The following is a 23652-nucleotide window of genomic DNA, read 5'->3' as shown; positions in this document are numbered from 1 at the left end:
CCAAGAGTACATTTTCCAAGAGAATGGGGTTCCCAAGACCTATGATCTTTCGTCACTCAGACCGTGCTCTCTTTATAATTGGGGATAATTTGCATTTTTAACTATTGATCTTATTTTCATTTGTTTTTGAATATGAACTCCCTTCAGAAGTAAATTAAAAAGTCAAGGAATGAGAAGGCTTCCTTCACCCAAACAGAAGTAATGACACCCCTGGCTCTCTGCCCCGATAACAGACACAACTCAAACACTTCCCATTTGCTTTTCGTGCGGCATCAAATGCTGGAAGCTGCCCACACAGCCTAGGTGCTACCGCACCTTCATGTTCACAAACTCCTCCTTCTCAATTCCCTGAAAAGCAAACTGGATTCTAAAGGAGTGCCACAGACCAACAGAGACAGAAAAATCGAGTGCTTACCCTTGACATTCCCCTGAGTGCTGGGGACATGAAGCTGAAAGGCATGTGGCCAACCCCCCTGCCAGGCAAGAACTGGCTGAGCCCCTCCTGCTACAGACGAGGCGCCAGGGCGAAGCAGACGTGTCGAGCACTTCTGCTAATTCTGCTCCACTATCACCTCAATACGCTTGCTTACAGGTGGCAATCTCACCTGAAACACTTTCAGGTACTCAGGGAGCACAGAGGCAAACTTGTCAATGGTGTAGAGCCTGGCCTCTTTGTTCTTCTCCATACTTCTGTGAATGCTTTTCCAGAGAATCACGATGATTTCTAGCAAACCTGCCATGGATGCAGCATCGCTGACTGACAGGGTTTTATCCAGAACCTAAGATGCAAATAATTTTACTGTGAAAGAATCAAATCATAACAACTACTAAGATAATAGCACTGTCTTTGAAAGCACCCTTCAGAATTCTAGAACGAAAGCAGAACTGTAAAGAATATCAAGTCTATTTTCATGTCTATTGAAAAAGAGTTTATTCTGTATTTGAGAATCTCTCAGAAGTAAATTGGTTTCTAAAAGCCCGCCCAAGAAATAACTCATTCTACGTTAACCCTATATCCTTTCAATCAACAATTTACATGAATTATAAATCCTCAAGATGTATAACCTATTGTCATCACCTAGGGACATAACACACTAGTAAAAAGCATGCTTTTTCCTTTACTGTACCTTTTGATTTGTTAAAGGATGTCACTTCTCATCACAAACCTCGACGTGAACAGACTGCGTGTGGGGAGGTGTAAAACCTGATTACTCAGTGCGATTACACTAAAACTCAGGGGCGAACTGCCCATTCTACAGGCTGGAAGGTGTGACGCCGACCCTGCTCCTCATGGGTTTCCTCAACTTGTTTTTATTTATTTATTTTTAAAATTTTTTTTAAATATATTTTATTGATTCTCCAAAGAGAGGAAGGGAGAGAGATAGTCAGAAACATCGATGAGAGAGAAACATCGATCAGCCGCCTCCTGCACATCTCCCACCAGGGATGCGCCCGCAACCCAGGCACATGCCCTTGACCGGAATCGAACCTGGGACCCCTCAGTCCGCAGGCCGACGCTCCATCCACTGAGCTAAACCGGCTTCGGGCTCAACTTGTTTTTAAATTAATATACGCATTGACATTTCCCAACTTAGGCTGGCAGCAAGCCATAATGGCTGCTGTTTATCGTCTGAATGTGGGCCTGAACCTCAAAGGCTCTAATAAGTTCTCCCCTGCCATCGCTTCAAGCTGCACATATGCACCCCGGCAGACACACGGACCAAGTCCTGTGGTGGCTGCAGCAGACAGCTGGAGAACCTGCAGGAACAGGAGAGGCCACGGCGGACTCACTGCAGGTGTTGGTACTGCTGTGCTCTCTACTGAAGTATGACGGAAAGTAAGCTTGATGAATGAGGGCGCACAGAAAGGACAAAAGTCGTTTCTATATAGTGACATTTTTCAATGGGCACTTAATACTCTGAATGAGGTATGGCCAGTCACATTTAAAAAGCAATAAAACTACCAAAGCCTACTATGAGAACAATACAAATAACAAATTAACAAAACTTCATTCTGTATTTAATTCTATGTCTTACTGCTCTGCAGCCTCATCACGGGTGCCTCACAGAAACCATCACTTCTTACAAAAATGTGCTAAATTCCCAAGTGAGACCTCATTAAAGAGGAAGTTGCCCTGGCCGGTGTGGTTCAGTGGATAGAGCGCCGGCCTGCGGACTGAAGGGTCCCGGGTTCAATTCCGGTCAGGGGCATGTGCCTGGGTTGCAGGCACATCCCTAGTGGGGGGTGTGAGGGAGGCAGCTGATAGATGTTTCTCTCTCATCGATGTTTCTAACTCTCTATCCCTCTCCCTTCCTCTCTGTAAATCAATAAAATATATTTTTTTAAAAAGAGGAAGCCAACTTTGTATTTTAGCAGAAATAGCTTTGACTTTTCATAGACAGCAAAGAGGAAATGTTAAAAGCTTCAAAAACTTTTGCTTTCAGCCTTATATTTTTAGAATATGTATGTGACAAATTGTATTTCTTTTCTAGCATAGCTCACAATGGAACTACTTATTTCTAAACCCTTGTGTTTTCTGATGGTACAGAAAATGATCTAAAATATTACAAAATGCAAGCTCTCTCATTAACGTCTAAATTATTAATAATGAGCCTGGAGGATTCCTTCAATATTTAAAAAACGTAACAGTCTCAACTATTATTACCTCATAAAATACGCTTTTGCTCTTTTGCAAAACCATCCCCACCATCAGCACGAGTCTGAGGCTGGCCCAGAAGCCCTGGCACTCCGCAGCACACACCTGCTCATGCCCCTCACGGTGCCCACCTACACATGGCAGCCCCCGCCCTGCAGATGGGGTGCTCACTGTCCTGGCATCTTCAGCTAAGGTTTCTGAAGATTAGCAGCGATAGAATCACTTTCCTGAAGAATCCTGCCCACCCAATCCATACATGGAGGGAAAAGCCCTAAAGAGAGGAACTCAAATCCCAACAGAACACAAAGCAGGGCCAGTTCTGAATGCTCTCAGCTGAGGGTTTCCCGAATCCAGGCTGAACAGGCCTGTAACTGATGCAGCTGCTCCTCAGGCCAGCTGTTCCGATGAGATGCAGCCCCACTGTCTCATGCCCTCTTCTTTCTCTGTCCCACATCTGCAGTCCCTGACTGGGGCAGGGACAGGGCTGGTGGGGAGGTGCCACACAGGCCTGAGTCCAAGGGCACATGTGTGAGCAGTACTCTCCTTCTGACATGTAGCTGGACAGCCTGAGACCAAGGACTAAGCAAAGCCACACTGGAGCCCTGAGCAACCTGTCAGCCTGTATCAGAGTGGACACAGGGCAGGAGCGAGGCAAGACGGACCGGCGCCAGGGCTCGCCTCGGGCCAGCACACAGTTCCATGTTGCAGCAACAGTGTAAACTTCTGACCTAGATGAGCACCACAAAGCTGCCCTAAGATTTTACTTTCAATGTCTGTGAGCACGCAAGTTTGGTTACAAGCTTAAGACAGTGCCGACAAGCAGTGTGTCCAAGCCCTAAACATTCTCTTCTTATGCTCTGAAGAAATAGCAGCCAAACAATCTCTTTGATAAATTACTTAAAAAAAATGGCCAAAACCGGTTTGGCTCAGTGAATAGAGCGTCGGCCTGCGGACTGAAAGGTCCCGGTTTCGATTCTGGTCAAGGGCATGTACCTGGGTTGCGGGCACATCCCCAGTAGGAGGTGTGCAGGAGGCAGCTGATAGATGTTTCTCTCTCATCGATGTTTCTGACTCTCTATCTCTCTCCTTTCCTCTCTGTAAAAAATCAAAAAAAAAAAAAAATTAAAAAAAATGTTTTAATTGATTTTAGAGAGGGAGAGGGAGAGAGAGGGAAAAAGAAGAGAGGGAGGGATGCAGACATCTGTATGAGAGACATCAATCAGCTGGCTGCCTCCTGCATGCCTCACACCGGGGATCGAGCCCACGGCCAGGGCATGTGCCACACAAGGAATCAAACCAGCAACCTTCTGGTGCACACGACAATGTCCAACCAACTGAGCCACACTGGTCAGGGTTAAATCACTTCTGATAAATTATTTAAGAGAATTCTAAATAAAACTGAGTCCTAGAAATTCGACCCCATAATTTTTTCAGTAGCATCTTACAGCAGAGGTTAAGAGCTCTACCACCTAACTAAAATACAGTATGCATATGCCACCCCAAGACAGAAAAATATACAGAGAAGCTTAAGGCGAAGAAAATCTAGGACGGGGTGTTGCTAATAATAAATTTCCTCTGCATTAACTCCTACGCAAACTCCACAACGAACTACAAAGGGTGTACAACAATTCTTTCAAAACATTATGATCCTCCAAAATAATGAGCTGGAATATCAATACTAAAAGAATAGACAAAATGTTCCTAAAGTTGGGGATTGGGAAGAATTCCCCCACTCCTGGACAAATAATAAACTCATCTAAAACCAGATTAACTTAATATGTGTGCACAACAGAGTCTCTTTAAAATGATGAACCAGCAGCTTTCTATACTTTTTAGACAAAGAAACAATAAATTTGTGAAGAACTGACAGGACAAAGACACTTAGGTTTGGGTGCTAATTAGTGAGAAAGATAAACAAGTTAGGACTTGGGTGGTAACTGGTAAAGGGGTAACATGGTTTGTTTATCAAGGCTTTTGGCCCTGGATTCCTAACTTGAGCCACTGGGATCTTTTGGGGTGGCCTGTGCTGGGCCCGGACACTCACATCACAGCCTATGGAAACGAGGGGTAACATGGCCCAGGGCTCGAGGCCCCCGTGTCTTACTTACACTCACGTTCTCCTTCTCCCTCTCCTCGTCCTCCTCCTGGTATTCTCGGACTGCCTTCCGGATGCAGGCATTTAAGCAACGGCGAATCACATGAATCAGCTTTGCTATAATGTTGAAGATAACCAATAGTTTGTTCACATGTTTCTTCAACAAAATTGCCTTTTAATAGTAAAATATAATCCCAAATAACTACAAGTGCCATGCAAGGGAAACCATTCAGCAATGCATTCAAGCACAGAGCTCACAGCCAGGCTCCTTGGCATGCGTACCTATGTTGGTGCAGGCGGTGTGCTCGTGGGCGTGCTGGTAGAACCTCCTGGCAGCAGCATGGCTCATCTGCAGCAGCGTGACGCAGCGCTCACACCACACCTCCTCCGGGAGGTTCACGGGCAGGAAAGAGTTAAAGATGAGGCTCACCAGGCGCCGACACACAGGCCTGGAATCCGATTCCAGACGAACCAAAATATGCTCCATGGGGCAGATCTTCCAAAACTGTGTGAAAGCACCAAGCGGGAACCTATCAATGGTTCCTGTCGCCTTAACATTTTAAGCAAAATTTCCAGAGCGTAATAAAAAGGAAAGTAGATGCTGTTCCTCCAACTGGGTGCAGGAGACCCGCGCCTGTGCCAGCACCACCTGCAGCAGACAGCGGCATGCTGCCCACCATTCCACGGGTGACAATCACCCATTCCTGTTAGCTGCTTCTCCACAGGCCCATCAACCTCTGACCTTGATTTTCAAGAACAAACCTTTCAGAGACCTCACCACTAAGCCACTCTCTGCCTTCCCTCTGAGAGCCAGCTAAGATCAAGACAAAAGAAGCACCTCATTAAGACAAAGCCCAGACTCCGGTCCCAGGCCTTCCTTCTGTCTTACTGGTCTTTCCCCTTCCCGTGGGGAGACTCACCAGTAAAGCAGAAACAGCTGCCCTCTATTCCGCCATCACCTCCAGAATCCTGTGCAAGCAGATTTACAGCTCAAACAACAGCAAGCCAGACACTTCCCTTTCAGACTCAGAATCTTGTCTTAACAGGCTGTTAGAACAAAGCCAATCAAAACTGCACCCCACTTTGTTGTTGAAACTGACATGCCGATTCTAAAATTGTCATGGACATGCAGAGGGCCCAAGCAGCACAGGGCTCTGAAGGAGGAGGCTAGGGGTTCACACACCCGACTCAGGGCCCTCCGCACCCAGGCGGCTGTGGGGCCCCGGCCCAGCACGGACAGCAGGAAGGCTAGACAGAGCAAGTCCAGAAACAGACCACACCATCAACTGATCTGCAGCACAAGTACCAAGGTAGTGAGAATGGGGATGATGTAGGTATTCTTACTATGCAGGTCATACAAAATATACTATTTTTTAAAACATAAAAATAATCAGGTCAAAATTTGAAAAGCATAAATACACACCCTAAGCAGTGACAAGGCCTTCCCAGATCCCCATCCCAAGACACCCAGTCCCTGCTCGCAGGCAGCTGTCACTAACGTCCTGACTCTCCCAGGGTGTTTTATTTGTGTCTGAGCAAACACGGCTGTAATGCTGGGTTCCCCATTTCAAACAGCTGGCTCCCACGCTTGCTTTTCCTCTTCTATCTTAGAGTTGTTTCTGCGTGGTTCACTCTTTCACGGCCACACAGCCTTATGTCACTGCACGAGCGCACCCAGGGCTGTGCGGCGGACCCTGCACGGAGGCGTGTGAGCTCTTCCCCCAATGCTGTGGAAACAGCCTTTTTGAAAGTAAATTTCAGAGAACCATTGTGTGGAAGGAAAAACTCACAGATAACACCACACCATAATGACGACCCTTATAACTAACATTTAGCCAAACGCTGAATTTTGTCATTTGTGGATGAAAACAAATGTACTTATTTACTTCATGTCTTAAATAGGAAAAACCCTATTTACCCCACCTTGGCAGCCCTTACGGCTTTAACTTTCAACAGCATTTCCACGAAAGCCACTCTCACTTTCTCCGAATTGTCGTGGAGACTGTATTTAAGTGCTGGCAAAAGCTGCTCTAATAATGGGTGGCTTAATTTGTTATCCAAAATTATCGGTAGACACTGCAAGAAAGGAGAAAGACAAGATTCAAATTAGAACATAAACTAAAAAGGTTCAGGTGAGAAAACATCTGGTTCCACTGGTGAAATAAGTAAACACACCTGTAGAAAATAACACTTTCTTAAACGGTTTCACATTAACACACACTTTTAATGAATTAGTATGGTTTCAAAGGCCGACCATTATTCCTCCAACTGTTTCACCCAAACAAGATTAGAGTAGCTTTAAAATAATCTTCTGAGTTAAAGAAACACAGCACCACTGCTGGTCGAGCGGTGTCCAAAGCTTAGACCATAGAGTCCTTCATCCATGCCAACAGCCCTCACCTTCTCTGCACCTCCTGACTCCACCCTGCAGGACCCAAGCTCCTCAGATAGAGACCAAGTGACCTGCCCAAGCTCAGTCCAGGCACCGACTTGTCGGAAGACTGATACGCCCTGCCACCTTCTCTTTTCAGTTATTAGGAAAATGGGTTTCTTATTTTAAAAGACATCTATATTTTAAAGGTCATAGGTAAATATTTACAGATGAGATTATGCAATGTCTGGGATTTGCTCCAAAGGAATTCTAGGAGACAGTGGGTGGGACTACAGATGAAACGAGATGGAGATGTCCTAGTAACTACTGCGACTGCATGATGCAGGAAGGACAGTTTTGTAGATTCTTATGAAAAGTATATACTAGATATCAAAAAGGCAGGGAGGGTGGGTGGGAAGAGATGAACCAAAGAACTTGCATGCATATATGCTAACCCATGGGCACACATAATAGGGTGGTGAGGGCCTGGGGCAGAGGGGGAGGGGGGTTAGAAGAGGTCAATGGGGGAAAAAGGGGACATATGTAATAGTTTCAACAATAAAGATTTTTTTAAAGGTCAATTTTAATGTATAACTTAAAAAATTTTAAAGTACGGTCCTATTCTAAAACGCTGTACGCCTCCCCCCGCCCACGCCCCCCCCCCCCCCCCTCCACACACACACATTGAAGAAAGACCATTTCAAGTAGATAATTTGGTTGGTAAAACCTTACCTTGGACATACAAAAAAAATGTCAATAGTGATATTATGATGTTTATATTTTAAGATGTTTCCCTCTGTATTTTCTAACTATCCTACAATAAATAAACATTGCTTATATAACTTAAAATCTTACCTTAAAGACAGAACAGCGCACATCGGCCGAGCTTGCATCGAACGCCAGGTCCCCGGTCACTTTCTTCAGGAGGTCAATGAGAATTGTCGGAGGCAGCATCTCCCAGTATCTGGAAGTTATCTTACAAACACCAAGGATCCCTGCGGAACGGACCATTGGATATGGATCTTCTAAAAGGCTCTAGAAGTAGGAGGGAAAACAGCTTAAAAATCTTAAATCAGTTCCCTTTCTATCAACATCTGCTTTACACATAAGCACTTTGGACACTCACAACTCATCCAATGTTCCAAGTTACAGAACTACAGGTCATGCAGACCCACAATCTTTGGTCAAGTGTCATTTCCACAGCTGACGATTGCAGCCCTCACGGGGCCTGATTTGGCAATCCTGCCCACAGGGCGTGGCCGACGCAGGGCCTCCAAGGCTGCTCCGCTGCTGAGAGCACTGTCCTGAGCACCAGTCTACCAGACACTGCCTCTGCACACCGCTCCCGAGCTCTCCAAGCGCTGAAATGCACTGAGCCCAAAATAAAGTCATTTTGCTTGCAATGACTCAATCCAGAGAATGGTCCTACGTATCTGATGGAAATACACGAGAGCACCTGGAGAATCCAACACAACCAGCAAAACCCACAAAACCATGACTCCTCAACTCTAAACTTAACTACCAATTCACAGGAAAGACAGAGGGCAGAGGAACACACCAATGACACTGTAGGGATGGGTTCTGTAAATCCAGGACTCTGGGGAACAAATGAATTAATTTGGCATCTTCAACAACCAAAAAATAGCAAGGAAAAAAAGAGAGAGCCCGGCTGGCATTGCTCAGTGGTTGAGCATCAACCTATGCACCAGGAGGTCATGGTTCACTTCCTGGTCAAGGGCACATGCCTGGGTTGCAGGCATACAGGAGGCAGCCGACCAATGATTCTCCCTCATCACTGATGTTTCTCTCTCTCTCCCTCCCTTCCTCTCTGAAATCAAAAGAAATATATTTTTCTTAAAAAGAGAGGAGAGATTTCTGGAGAGGGGCATCCTATTATAATTTCAGCTTTCTTTTAAATATATTTTTATTTATTTCAGAGAGGAAGGGAGGAGAGAAAGATAAATGATGAGCCCTGGCTCGTTTGGCTCAGTGGATAGAACGCCCGGGTTCAATTCCAGTCAAGGGCACATGCCCGGGTGGCAGGCTTGATCCCCAGTCGGGGGCGTGCAGGAGGCAGCTGATCAATGATTCTCTCTCATCATTGATGTTTCTATATCTCCCTTCCTCTCTGAAATAAATAAACATATTTAAAAAAAAAGATCAATGAGAGAATCATTGATCAGCTACCTCCTGCATGCCTCACACTAGGAATCAAGCCCGAAACCTGGGCATGTGCCCTTGACTGGGACCCTTCAGTCTGCAGGCCACAGCTCTATCCACTGAGCCAACCCAGCTAGGGCTATAATTTCAACTTTCTGTCTGAGATTTTTCACAATTAGTCAGAAAACAAACAAAATTAAGTATTCAAGAGTGCCATGGGTAACCATCATCATGGCTTTTTTTTTCTATTTCTGCCTATAATTTTCTTCTACTAACTAGGAAACTAACGTTTTTACTTGTGCTAGGAACCTGCGCGTGCGGAAGTGTGAACTGAGCAGGGGCAGCACTTTCCAGCAAGGAGAGGAAGAGCCACAGCACCCAGGAAACAATGTCACACCTCATGTCCTAACGCCTCATTTGAAAACCCAGTCACCTGGAAAAACAACTGCAACAAGTACTACCTGTAGGTTTGCCTTAGACACACGACCCACAACTCCACAGTAGGCAGTATCCCCACCCACAATTCACAGGTGAAAAGACAGAAAAGTGTCACCCAAAGTTACACAGGTGGAGTCAAACCTGGGGGTGTTTTAACCCCTATGATAGACTACTTCTCTGCTGGAGAGATAAGAATACACTTAAAACATTTAAAATTATATGAAGCAATAATTAAATGTTCCAAAGGAGATGAAGAGGAAGAGAAAAGGGCACTATGAACCCATAATGTCACCGGGGAGAGAATGGATTTCCTTGAAGAATGTCAACATCTGGAAAGCTTGCCATGGGGGGCCAGGGGGGCAGGGGAGGGACAGGCAGATGTGGGGGAGAGCCGGAACGCACACCAGGCCAGACAGAGCTGAAGTGATAAGGAGCTTGACTACACGAATACGTACGTAGAGCTCTTCAAACTGTTTCTGAATTTCACTGTCCATTTCAATGGCATTGAAGTTTGGATCCCTAATAGGAAATGCTTCAACGAACAACAGGGCAGCATTTGAGCGAACTTCAGAGTTTCTGGCCTGGAATAATGAAGGAAGAGTGTGTCAGGGCCCACAGAGAGGACGGCATTAGAAGGTGTCAGTGGAGAGTCTGAGTAAAGCCCTGGCATCTCAGCACAGACTGACTTACGAATTAAAGACAATTTAAACAGACCGCACTGAGACCTTCCTTAGGTCAGCCAAGCTCAGCTCAGTGCTGACAGATGGAAGACCGCTTCCTTGCTCAAAGCCCACCTTGCGTCACTAAGACACACTGACATCACGTCCCACCCCAACACGTCCCGTGCTGCAATCCTGACTGGAATGCTCCCAGTGCTGCCATCCTGGCGCCCAGTCTCAGCAGGGGGTCTTGAGGAACCAGGACACCCTGCCCAGCTCTGCAGCCCCCCCTACCTCTGCTGGTTTACTGAGCACAGCCCCTCCTCCCCTCCCACTAGCAGGTTCCTAGCTGGGTTGGTCAGCACTAAACCAACTCAGATCAGTCTGATTTAATACAAGAATAAACATTCATCCAGATGTCAGGAGGCCCCGCCCAGGCCTGCTTCTGCTGCCCTCCAGCGGTTGGGAAGGTGTGTCTGAGCCCGACAGACAGGCATGGGCACCTTCAGGCCTCTCCAGAGGACGGGCTTGTACAGCCGGTAGAGCATCTCCTCCACGCCTTGCCGGACTCTCTTCTGATGGTGAAAGTAACTCAGCACCTGGAGCCAAGAAAGAAGAACACCAAGGCCATGCTGCTCTGCGTGAAGAAGCGAGGACCCCGTTTGGAAAAACCAACTCAGAGCTTGGTCCTCTCCGCCGGGACAGGCAGCCAGGCCTGAAAGTCTGCCGACTTCCCGGACGACAAACACGGACACACTGGCGGCACCACATGCGAAGGAAACCCACGGCACAAGTACAGAGCAAGGCGCCACCAACAGCCACAGACCTCATACCCTTCTGGGTAAAACAGAACAGTGTCAGGCACGTGGTCTCCACAGTGTTCCAGGTACAGACGGACTGGCTACAGCTCTGCTGGTCTACGAGCCTTGCTGGACTCCCAGCACAGGCCCACCTGTCCCTGCAGGTGAGTGCCACTGCTCAGTGTCCTGCACAGCGTGAACTGAGCTCAGACACCAAGTGCTTCTGAACAACCAGCAACAACTGCTCTTTGAGCTTCTCTGCCTTTCTTTTCTGCTCCCTTCTTTCCCAGCCAGAATCTTCCTGCCACTTTTTTTAAAAAAAATCCTCACCGGAGGATATGTTTACTGATTTTAGCGAGAAGGGAGAGAAAAACATGGATTAGCTGCCCCAGTAAACGCTTCAACCAGGGATCAAACTCAAAACCTAGGTATGTGCCCCAACTGGGAATCGAACCTGCTACCTTTTGGTATAAGGGACAACGCTCCAACCAGCTGAGCCACCTGGCTAGGGCGTTTCTGCCACTCCTCACAGACTCCTGTCCCCAACAACAATCAAGTCTGCCTCACTTCCTTAATTCACAACTCTAGGGGATTTATTACATAGGTAAAAAGTGAAAATAAACAGGCTATAAAACAGCCTGTGCTTTAAGTGAACTTGACTCATCTTTACCCTAAAAGAACTACAGTCTAAAGATTAATTTTTCTGATTGTTCATCTTTACTTAGTTTTTATTGACGTCATAAGTGATATGGGCCTATAGTCTGTTTTTGTATACAATATTATCAAGTTTTGGTATCAAGGTATACTTGTTCACAGAAACATTTGTAAACAGATTTATTGAGATAATTCATATACCAAAAAAGTCACTCTTTTAAAGTGTTCGATTCAGTCGGTTTTAGTATATTCAAAGTTGACCAACCATTGCTATTATGCAGTTTTAGAAGACTTTCATCATTAATACGGGGACTTTTACTTTCTGAAGACTTCCGAAGCATTTCCCAAAGATTCTTGCAACATATCAATAAAATAATTTATCATATAAATATAGTGTTTATCCAAAAAAGAATTTTAAGAAGAAACTATGTGTTATAAGCAGCAAGAACAATTACTTAGAGTCCAGGAATGTATTTCATTTGAAAAGGAAAATCTAATATTCTTCCTTTTAATTCTTTCTGTGCATTTTCCCATAAATTTATCTACACTCATAATATTTTAATTACTCAGAGACCACAGCAGGAAAAACAGATATGAAAAGGAGTCTTTAGTCATTTGGTTCCAAGAGTGTGAGGCACCCACGTCACAAATCTGTAGTTTAACATGATGCCACTCCTATGACTAAACAGAACCTGAGACACCAAACTACACGTGTGATCACACCTGAATGAACCACACTGGGATGGGGGTGGAGAGGGGGTTATCTCTGGGCTCTTTATCTTTGGATAACTCAAACTAAATCATCAATAACGTAAAGAAATGTTTCCTTACCCATTCAAACATTATATAATTAGTATATTGACATTCTACAAACAACTGCAGTTTCACTGTTCACAAAGGAAAGAGTCCACCTTTTCCACTTAGCTTCTTGACACTCGGTGCCAAAAGCAACAGCTGATCAACATAACAAAGGGGACTCAGCCCTCCTGCCAGAGTCCGACCATCACCAGGCACCTACCAGTGTGGCAAGGGCACTGACAAGCAAGCCTTACTCAATCACACCATTGACAATCTATATATATAAAAGCCTAAGGGACTGAACAACTGGTTGACTGGTCGCTATGATGCACACTGACCACCAGGGGGCAGACGCTCAACGCAGGAGCTGCTCCCTTGTGGTCAGTGTGCTCCCACAGCCAACCTCCCACGGTCCCTCCCCCCGGACTAGGCAAGACAGCCCAATCGGCCTCAATCGCCAGGCCGAGGGACCCCACCCATGCAAAAATTCGTGCACTAGGCCTCCAGTATAAAGATAAAATTCAGATATAAATTCTGAGATGACTTTTTAAAAACAAAATCTTACCAAGAGAAACTAACAAAACACTATCCCATATGGTCTGCAGAATACCAAAATGGGAATATAAATGTATGAAAGTAAATAATAAAATTAGTCTCAACTATCATGTTCTGGAAAAAAAGCAGCAGTGGAAATTAGAAAGTGATGATTCTGGACATATTTATGTCAAAGAATTTAATTAAGGCGGCCTCAGTAAGTTCTGGCACCGTAACAGCATTGCTTTGTTCACTAATTAGAGCTTTGGTGGCAGGATACAACTGCCAGATACCAATATCGAGATTCTGAAAACTCCCCCAGAACTGAGAGCAACCAAGGCTTAACTTCAGCTTTAAACTGAACAAAAACAGTGATCTCAAAAGGAAAGAGCGAGACAGTGGACGCGCCAGGGCCTGCTCACCTCTCGCACTCGGGAGTGCACCAGAGACCTCCGCGGGAGGTGGATCCCGTGGTACATGAAATCCTGGATGCAGTCACTTTCGATCGTCTGGAACAACAAATGGATGGAGTGACACGGAGTGTGCGTTTCCAGACAGACAGCAGGACCGGCAGAGCAGCAGTGCCAGCACAAACTTCCATCTCACGAGGAAGGAACCTGGCTCCTTCCATCAGAGCGTCTGTTTTAAGTGGACACCGCTCTCTAATTTTCACCAGAGGACACTTAGCTTCTTCGATCTTATTTGATGAGATACTAACTTGTGATGAATGGCAGTTCAAGCCAGCCAGCTCCGAGACTGAGTGAGGCTGGGAGCCCTCATCTGAGTCGTCCTGATAACCTCAGAGGGCTGGATTTTTTCCAAGGACCTCCAAAACGACACTGACCTACCTCTAAGGGATGGACAGATTCCAAAGGGACTGAAACAAGGTCTTTCGGAGCTGCTGCAGGGAGGGGCCGGGCAAGACGGGCTGTGCGAAGGTCCTGGGAGGCCAGGGCACCAAGGATCCCCAGTGGGATCCGACTTGTGATGACATAGGAGATCCCTGGCTCCACCTCACGGGCTCTGGGCTTTTAGAGCCAACAACCAGAATATGACCGGGTTTCTTCAATATACCAATGGCACAGGATCAAACAGATGAAAGGGAGGGAGGGACCAATGCTCTCAGAGAGTGAAATGACACAACCAGCAAATGCCATTGGGAGACTTGCTGGAGCAAAAAAGAAAAAACTGTAAAAAGACATTTTTGGGCCCTGGCCAGTGTGGCTTCGTTAGTTAGAATGTTGTCCCATACACCAGAAGGTGGTGGGCTCGATTCCCAGTCAGGGCACATACTAGGCTGTGGGTTTAATACCCCATCAGGGTGCATACAGGAGGCAACTGATCGATGTTTCTCCCTCACATCAATGTTTTGCTCTCACTCTCCCTTCCTCTCTTTAAAAAAATCAATTAAAAATGGAAATGTTATAACATAATTTTTAAAGACATTTTTAAAACAAAGCTGATAAATTTAAATATGGTTTAATTATTTCTAAGACTCCTCAGGAATTGTTAATTTTGTTGCATGTGACAGTGGCACCATATAAACCTATCTAGACAGGGATAGTGAAGAACATAGACAAGAAATGAATGTCTGGAATTTGCTTTAAAAACTTGGAGGGAGAGGGGAAGGGCAGAAACAGAACTATCTGGTACTAATTTGGCACAGACCTAGTCAAACAATTAAGTTCTTAATTATAAATTTCTATGTTTTAAACCATTACTGGAGAAAAAGGGGACAAATATTCCTTCCTGTAAGTTTCATGTGGTAATAAAACAATGCAAAAAATGCATAACAATGCCCTGGTTTTGCCCTTTCTCCAAAAAATTATGCTATAAAACTATTCCAGAAGTTAATAATCTTTTGTTTTCTAGAAGTAGAAGTTGGTGAGCCACATAAACCGAGCATAAGCAGGCACAGAGCAGAGTAGACAGAAATCAACTCCAAGCATCAGGCACCCTCCCTATCTGCCTGCAAACCGGCCCCCCACCCACTAACTCAGGGCCCATTCCTCCAAAGGAAAGACCCCTTTTTTACTTAAAGCAAAAACTTTACTCTCAGAGGAAAAGAAAACACATTTGAGAACCTAGTATGAGAAAAATATAAAGGATATAAGACAGATACTTTTTGGTATTTTTGAATACTTAATTGTGATTATGAATTATATCACCATACCTTCATAATTTAGATATTATACAGTCGTTAAAGGTGAGCCATATTCAAAATGAATATCTTTAAATTCTGGAAAATAATGCAACTAAAACAAGTGGCTGAGGTTCCCACGCAGCACTATCCAACAGAAATAGGTGAGACTAAGTGCAGTTTTAAGTTTTCTAGTGGCCACATTAAAAACAGAAAAAAGAAACAGGTAAATTTATTGTAACAATGTTTTGTTTAACCCAATATATGCCCAAACTATCAATACTGACAGAGCCTCAGCACAGGATTTTCATTTTTTCCAGCACAGGCTTTGAATCACTCTCCCAAGGAGAACGTAACCAAGTGTTAACATTTAATAAAATAAAAATACCTCCAATATTTTCCCGGAAGCCTTTCTCCAAGCTCTGAAATAAACTTCTGCAATGTGTACCATCAAGGATCTATTTTAAAAATAAAAAAAAATTTAATGCAAAGAATTACACTTTTAATGTGCATCGCTCTAGGAACTCTCCTACCCCAGGGAGGAGCGTCGGCGCGGGAGTGCTTTGCGAAGTAACTGTGGAGAGTTGCTAGCTACCCACAGCCGTAAGTACAAAACGAAGAGAGTTTAGTATCAAACTATGTTCTTCCTTCTCAATCAATGCTCCCCCAGAACTTGACTGTTTTCTGGGAAACTATGGGAACATAAGCCTAGAACTAAATTTCTAAATCTAAATAAAATTTAAAACTACATAAAATTTTCAAAACTTTTAGGCTACTAATTCCCTAAAATACCAGAGATGACTTTAGAGCAGCGGTTCTCAACCTGTGGGTCGCGACCCCTTTGGCGGTAGAACGACCCTTTCACAGGGGCCGCCTAAGAGCAATCTGCATATCAGATATTTACATGACGATTCATAACAGTAGCAACATGACAGTTAGGAAGTAGCAGCGAAAATAATTTTATGCTTGGGTCACCACATGAGGAACTGTATTTAAAGGGCCAGAAGGTTGAGAACCGCTGCTTTAGAGAATAATTAGGACTCCACTGGCTCAACCCAAAATTCTGCAAATGAGGAAACAATGCGTCCTGAGAAGCGCAGGAGCTCAGCAGCGCGAGGGTGAGGTGTGTCGGAGCCCAGCACTCACACTGCTGCCTGGCAGAGGGGAGGCAGCAGCAAGCCACCTCTAGAGGCTGAGGGTTTGATTCTGAAATGCAGACTAGCGCCCAGCACAGAGCAGCACCAACATGGTCCTGCAACCGCAGACAACAGCCCTCACCGTGAGCAACGCCTAGTGTGTGTGGGGGTGGAGGGGCGGGGGGGGGGGTGCTGGCTGGTTGTGTCTCAGCACTCTTTCCTTCAGGGCTCCACCCCCACGTAACTCAGTGCTTAGTGAGTGAGGAGCAGACCTGACGTTCAAATGGTAGCAGATGTGCTAGTGAGACAGGCTTTACTGTGACTGAGGCTGAGATTTAACTGGGGATAATCTGACTATTTAAAGAACTACCACAAATTAACATCTTAATTTTAAGTCATTACTAAAAAGGAATTATTTCCTGTACAGGGGAAAATACTACCCAGTTACAAAACAGACCATCTATAATAATAAAAGCATAATATGCTAATTCAACCCGATGTCCTTCCGGATGAAGCCGGGGCTGCGAGGGAAGCCGGTGCCGGCAGCCTGGGGAAGGAAGGCCTGCCCTTGCATGAATTTCGTGCATCGGTCTCTAGTAATAAATAAGAGGTAACTTCTACAGTTTCCAAAAGATTAATATAACTTTAAAAACTCAGGTCAAAACTTTCAAAACCAGATTAAGAGAGCACAAAATATTACCTTTAATACTTACTTCTGTAATCCCTGTAACTGGTTTTTAATGGTTCCATGGATCATTTTAATAAAATTTGTATTCCAACTGAAGAGAGAACTAAGAAATCTTCTTCCCTACAAGTTAAGAAAATAGGATATAATGATAAATTTGAAACCACATAAAAAGTTCCCAGCAAGTAAAGAACAATTCTTTGATTGTTTAATGACACGTAAGTTTGCTGTTCCCAACCAGGAAGCATCTGCAATTCGAACTTGGAGCCCAGACGGGAGCTGTGCTGGGGAGCGCCCCTCCGGAGCGGGCAGGGCACAGGGACCCTGCAGTGCCGCCCTGGCAGCAGCACCACTGAGCTCCTTCCTCGCTGGACTGCAGGATGACAGACAGGCAGCAACTCAGGGCTCTGAGGGGAGCAAAGGATTCCATACACATCTCACCTGGCTGTCACAGATGTCCACATAACCTAAAGTAAAGAATGCTCAAAATCTCCCATTTTGGGGTGGGAATGGAATCGAATATTAGTTCATTTCATCTTTTTTTTTATATCTATTTTATTCATTTTTTACAGAGAGGAAGGGAGAGGGATAGAGAAAAACATCGATGAGAGAGAAACATCGATCAGCTGCCTCCTGCACGCCCCCTAAATGGGGATGTACCTGCAACCAAGGTACATGCCCTTGACCAGAATCGAACCTGGGACCTTTCAGTCCGCAGGCCGATGCTCTATCCACTGAGCCAAACCGGTTAGGGCTCATCTTTTTTTTTTTTTTTTTTTTTTTAATATATTTTTAGTGATTTCAGAGAGGAAGGGAGAGGGAGAGAGAAAAAAAAAAACAATGATGAAAGAGAATCATTGATCGGCTGCCTCCTGCATGCCCCACACTGGGGATCAAAGCCCATAGCCCGGGCATGTGCCCCGACTGGGAATTGAACCACGACCTCCTGGTTCATAGGTCGACACTCAACCACTGAGTTACATCGGCCAAGCCATTTTATCTTTAATAAATGAGAAAACTGAGGACTTATAAATTTAAGAGGCTAAGTAGCTGCTAAGCTAGAATTTTCAAATAAACACAGTCCCCAAGTTAGATGGCACACAAAAGGCTGCATTCTAAATACAAGCAAGTTTTCTTTGCACCCCTAGCATGGGCACACAGTCAGTGTTAACTATACTCACGTTACTAGGTTATACCTATGAACCTAAAAAGCAAGAATATTCACCCTCTGTAGAGTGCATAGAACACACCCAAGAACCTCCCTGGGGAACAGCACCCCTCACTGCTCCCAGCACGCAATCTATGGAAACTACAGCCAAGCAGCACCTTCACACACATGGCAGGGGAACCATGCATGCAACAAGTTAGTTTTGGGGGTTTTTTTAAGTATTTACTAAAATACTTATCATTGTCAGTAGAATACAAGGTATGTTTTGTTTAGAATGACTAAAAACTGACCTAAACAAATGAATGATTATCAGGAAACTAAGTTTAGATATCTTAAATTCAAAAGGGCACATCAGTTAAGAGTTGCAGCACTCGGGTGTGTGTCTATGCCATACATGTGCATACACATACATATGTAAGTTAGACAAAGGCAACTCATCAACTGCTATGTGTAAGCCAATGGAAACAAAGTTGATGGTCTGAATCCACTCTCAGCTTCTTTACTCTCCCCAGTTTCCTAACAATCCTGGAGGTTAAGGCACAGGATGGCGATGCGATAACAGCAATAAGCACCATCGGAGCACTTCCCGCGACCGCGAGCTCAGCACCTGCGATGCTGGCGGAGGTTCCCCATGCATCGCGGCCGGTGCCTCACAGCTACTATCGCTACTTTACAGAAAGAAACACTCAGGCCGAGAGTGGTCTGATCAAGGCCCGCCCTCAGGAAGTGCGCAAACAGGGATCTGAGCACAGCCCCTCTGACCCCAGAAGCCGAAGATCTCGGTCAGTGTGGTCAGTAATCACTCACCGCCCTGGCACCTGGCTGGCGGGGATGGTGCGCTGCAGCGAGGGGCAGGCTGCGTCAAACCCTGTCTCTCCCACTGACTGCCGAGGCTTCAAGCACACTCTCCATGGAGGAGCTTCTGACCTGGAGCCCTTCCTCCTCCTGCAGGTTTGTTCCCACCCCACTCAGGGAGGAGTGACGACTTCCTCGTTTGCCACCAACATATGCCTGCCGGGCCATAAGCAACCAAACGCAAAGGCTGCATCCTAAATATAAGCAAGTCTTCTTTGCACCCCTAGCAAGGGCACACAGTCAAAGCTCAATAAACAATGATGGAAAGACCCAGAGAAAGCAAGTCAGCATTGTCCCACAGAACTATGCAAGCCACTCTGTAGCTTTTAATTCTCTAATGGCCACTGTAATAAAAGTGAAAAAGAATTAATTTTAATGTTTAAGTAAGCCAATATATCCAAAAATTATCATTTAAATATATAACAACTAATGAAATTATTGAGACGTCTTATATCCTTTTTTCATAGGAAGTTTTTGGTAATATTCATCCGAGGATATTTTTTCCATTGATTTTTATTTATTTTTCTTCTTTATTAAGATATTACATATGTGTCCTTATTCCATTGATTTTTAGAGAGAATGGAAGGGGGGACGGGTAGAGAGAAACATCGATACGAAAGACACAGCGATTGGTTGCCTCCCACACATGAGAGGAACCTGCAACCCAGGAATGTGCCCTTGACTAGGAATCGAACCTGAGACCATTTGGTGCATGGGCCAATGCTCTAACCACTAAGAACACCGGCCAGGGCCTAAGTTTAGATTGAGAAAGTATGTGTGTTTTGTAAAACTTCACCTTGAAGTCTTTGAGCACCTTCATTATTTTTTCCTCTTAATTGAAAATCAAACGTAAAGAGACAGTAATCTCAGAGCCTTTTCCCTTTTCTCTTTCCCTTTAGTGTCCCTATCTAACAATGGGGTCTGGACCAGTGACTTAACCAGCCCGGAGGGACGACATTAGGTAGAAGTGCCAACAGGCCCTCCCCTCTCTGCTTCCTCCTGCTCCAGAGGCTTGGGCTAGAGCACTAGAGCGGCTGTGACCACGTGAGGGCAGGGAGAAAGCAGATGGGCCGCCCAGCGGTTGAAGCGCTGTGTGCAGCATAGACACATGGTCACACAGCTATAGCACTCGTTTAGGAGCCCACAGACGAGGAAGAGCCAGCATGTCACACAAGTGTTTTCAAAGCTTTCCACATGAGATCACCAATCACAGAAGCTGCGTCACTCCCACCCCCCGAACCCCCTTAAAAACACTATTCTAGAGAGGAGAAACCAAGATGGCGGCATAGGTAAACACTGGAAATTGCTGCCTCCCACAACCACTTCAAAAATACAACTAAAAGACAAAACGGACATCACCCAGAACCACAGGAAGGCTGGCTGAGTGGAAATTCTACAACTAGAAGGAAAGAGAAAAGCACACTGAGACACAGAGGAGGTGCAGAAGTGAAGTGCAGAGGTACGGAGGCCCATGTAGAAAGGGCTGGCAACTGAGGACACGGTTGTCTTTTTCAATCAGGAGGGAGTCTCAAGCTCCCAACTGCTCTGAACTCGTTCCGGGCGAGTCTCTGGGGACCCAGACTCATAAGGGGAGAAACTGGACTGTCTGGCATCGGTCAGAACTTGAGGGCGGCTTTCTCTCGGAGGTGCTTGCAGCCATTACCGGGACACTGAGACACGGGGCCTCTTAGGGTAGGATCAGCCATAGCTGTTTGCTCCACCCTGTTGATTCCCTGAGACCCCACCCCACCCAAACTGTGCGCAGAGGTTTTTGCATACGAAAGGCCTGGCCCTTTGCAATCTGAAAATTACCTAACAAACTGCAGCTGGGTCAGAGAGACCCAGAACTTCCAAAAGAAGGCCCAAGGCCCCACAGCAGCTTGCATTGCTTCACAGCTGGGCCTCATCTGGGCACCTCCAAACCCCCAAAAAAGAAGAGGAATCTGCAGATCTCGCCATAGCTCCTGCTGGGTTGCCTCAGGCTGAGGCTAAATTAGCACCTCCTTAGATCCAAGAGCCAGTGTACCCAGTAGTCAGAGTGGGACCATCCAGATTACAGCTCCTCAGATCCATAAGGGACACACTCAGGGGGCAGACTCAGTGAGCACCAAAACCCCACTGAAGCAAGTCTTGTCCCAGAAGGGTGTCTCCAGCACAGAAGTTCTCCCACTGTAGACACAGCTGATTCTCACAGCCTGGAGGTCAATTCCTCCCAGTGATACCTATAACAATCAAGGCTTAACTACAACAAGACTGTGGACAAAGCCCACAAAGGGGTGCACCAAGAGTGTCCACCTTAGGTAATTGGGGAGGCTGAGCCACTGGGCCCTATAGGACACCTAGCACAGAAAGCCACTCTACCAACACAGGGAAGCAGCCAAAATGCAGAGACAAAGAAACAGGTCACAAATGACAGAAATGGAGGAAAGCAAACCACTGGATACAGAGTTCAAAACCACAGTTATAAGGTTTTTCAAGAATTTTCTAGAAACTGCCAATAAATTTAGTGAGACCCTCAAGAAATCTAGTGAGACCCTCGAGGATATGAAAAAGGACCAACTAGAAATTAGCATACACTGACTGAAATAAAGGATATTAAACAGACTTCCAACAGCAGACTAGAGGATCCCAAGAATCAAGTCAAAGATTTGAAATACGGCCCTGGCCAGTTTGGCTCAGTGGACAGAGTGTTGGCCTGTGGACACAAGGGTCCTAGGTTCGATTCCAGTCAAGAGCATGTACCTTGGTTGCGGGCATATCCCCAGTGGGGAGTGTGCAGGAGGCAGCTGATTGATGTTTCTCTCTCATTGATGTTTCTAACTCTCTATCCCTCTCCCTTCCTCTATGTAAAAAATCAATAAAATATATTAAAAAAAAAGAAGATTTGAAATACGAAGAAGCAAAAAACACCCAACCGGAAAAACAAAAAGAAAAAAGAATCCAAAATATGAAGATAGAAAGAAATAGATTTACAAGTCCAGGAAGCACAGAGAACCCCAAACAAAAGGAATCCAAAGAGGACCACACCAAGACACATCATAATTAAAATGCCAAGAGCAAAAGACAAAGAGAGAATCTTAAAAGCAGCAAGAGAAAGAAACTCAGTTACCTACAAGGGAGTACCCATACGACTGCCAGCTGATTTCTCAACAGAAACTATGCAGGCCAGAAGGGAGTGGCAAGAAATATTCAAAGTGATGAATACCAAGAACCTACAACCAAGATTACTCTACCCAGCAAAGCTATCATTCAGAATTGAAGCTCTTTATCTGACCTTCAATTCTGAAGGTCAGATAAAGAGCTTCACAGATAAGGAAAAGCTAAAGGAGTTCATCACCACCAAACCAGTATTATATGAAACTAGAGGCCTGTTGCACGAAAAGATTCGTGCAATAGGCCTTCCCTTCCCCTGGCTGCTGGCACCGGTTTTCCTCCGACACCCGGGACCCAGGCCTTCGTTCCGGCTGGAGCCGCCTTCAGTCTTCGCTCTGCCACTTTGCGCCTACGTATGCAAATTAACCTCCGTCTTTGTTGGTGGTTAATTTGCATATCTCACTGATTAGTCAATGGGAGGCATAGTGAAGGTACGGTCAATTACCATGTTTGTCTATTATTAGATAGGATGCTGAAAGGTATCCTTTAAGAAGAGGAAGAAGAAGGTAAAGATACAAATTATGAACAACAAATACACATCTATCAACAAGTGAATCTAAAAATCAAGTGAATAAATAATCTGATGAACAGAATAAACTGGTGAATATAATAGAATCAGGGGCATAGAAAGGGAGCGGACTGACTATTCTCGGGGAAAGGGGTATGGGGGGTGCGGGAAGAGACTGGACAAAAATCATACACCTATGGATGAGGACAGTGGGGGTGGGTAAGGGCAGAGGGTGGGGTGGGAACCGGGTGGAGGGGAGATATGGGGGGGGGGGGAGGAACAACTGTAATAATCTGAACAATAAAGATTTAATTAAAAACACACACACACACACACAAAAAACACTATTCTACGTTGACATCTGGGATTTGCTTCAGATCAATCCCAGACTGGGGTGGATAGTGGTAGGAATACAGAGGAAACAAAAGACTGGCCATGTGTTGGTATAATTCATACTAAATTCTGAATCTATTTGTATTTTACACTTAAGACCACAGTTTAGTCACATTTCACATGCTCAGCAGCCACACATGGGCGTGACCACCAAAATGGACAGTGAGAGGGCCAAAGAAGAGCCTCTCTTTGGAATTATTAGATGGGCAGAAAAAAGAAATTAAAAAATACTGTAATGACAGTTTTGAGAGAACCAAGATGGCAGCATAGGTTAACACCGGAGTTTGCTGCTTTGAACAACTACTTCAAAAGTGAAACCAAAAAACGGAAGGGACATCACCCAGAACCACAGGAACGCTGGCTGAGTGGAAGTCCTACAACTAGGAGGAAAGAGAAACGCATACGGACACTCAGAGGAGGTGCAGTGCTGAAGTCAAATTCTGAGGTGC

The 23652-nt window shown here is 45.3% G+C and overlaps 1 protein-coding gene across 5 annotated transcripts in view; it reads right to left on the bottom strand.

Annotated features, from left to right (window-relative positions):
- Nucleotides 1–23652, bottom strand: part of NCAPG2 (non-SMC condensin II complex subunit G2) — a 61704-nt gene that overhangs the window by 24216 nt on the left and 13836 nt on the right. For 4 of the 5 annotated variants that reach the window (XM_036355432.1, XM_036355435.1, XM_036355437.1 and 1 more), the window contains 10 exons: nt 17155–17249; nt 15694–15763; nt 13588–13674; nt 10883–10978; nt 10176–10301; nt 7978–8157; nt 6675–6827; nt 5034–5256; nt 4765–4868; nt 606–779 (listed from right to left, as the gene is read on the bottom strand). In XM_036355432.1, coding sequence (XP_036211325.1) covers nt 606–779; nt 4765–4868; nt 5034–5256; nt 6675–6827; nt 7978–8157; nt 10176–10301; nt 10883–10978; nt 13588–13674; nt 15694–15763; nt 17155–17249 — 1308 coding nt within the window. The remainder of the gene's footprint in view (nt 1–605; nt 780–4764; nt 4869–5033; nt 5257–6674; nt 6828–7977; nt 8158–10175; nt 10302–10882; nt 10979–13587; nt 13675–15693; nt 15764–17154; nt 17250–23652) is intronic. The other variant, XM_036355433.1, reaches the window with a different exon arrangement.

Source organism: Myotis myotis, unplaced genomic scaffold, assembly GCF_014108235.1.
Source record: "Myotis myotis isolate mMyoMyo1 unplaced genomic scaffold, mMyoMyo1.p scaffold_m19_p_22, whole genome shotgun sequence".
NCBI lineage: Eukaryota > Metazoa > Chordata > Mammalia > Chiroptera > Vespertilionidae > Myotis > Myotis myotis.
This window is presented reverse-complemented; position numbering and strand designations above follow the sequence as displayed.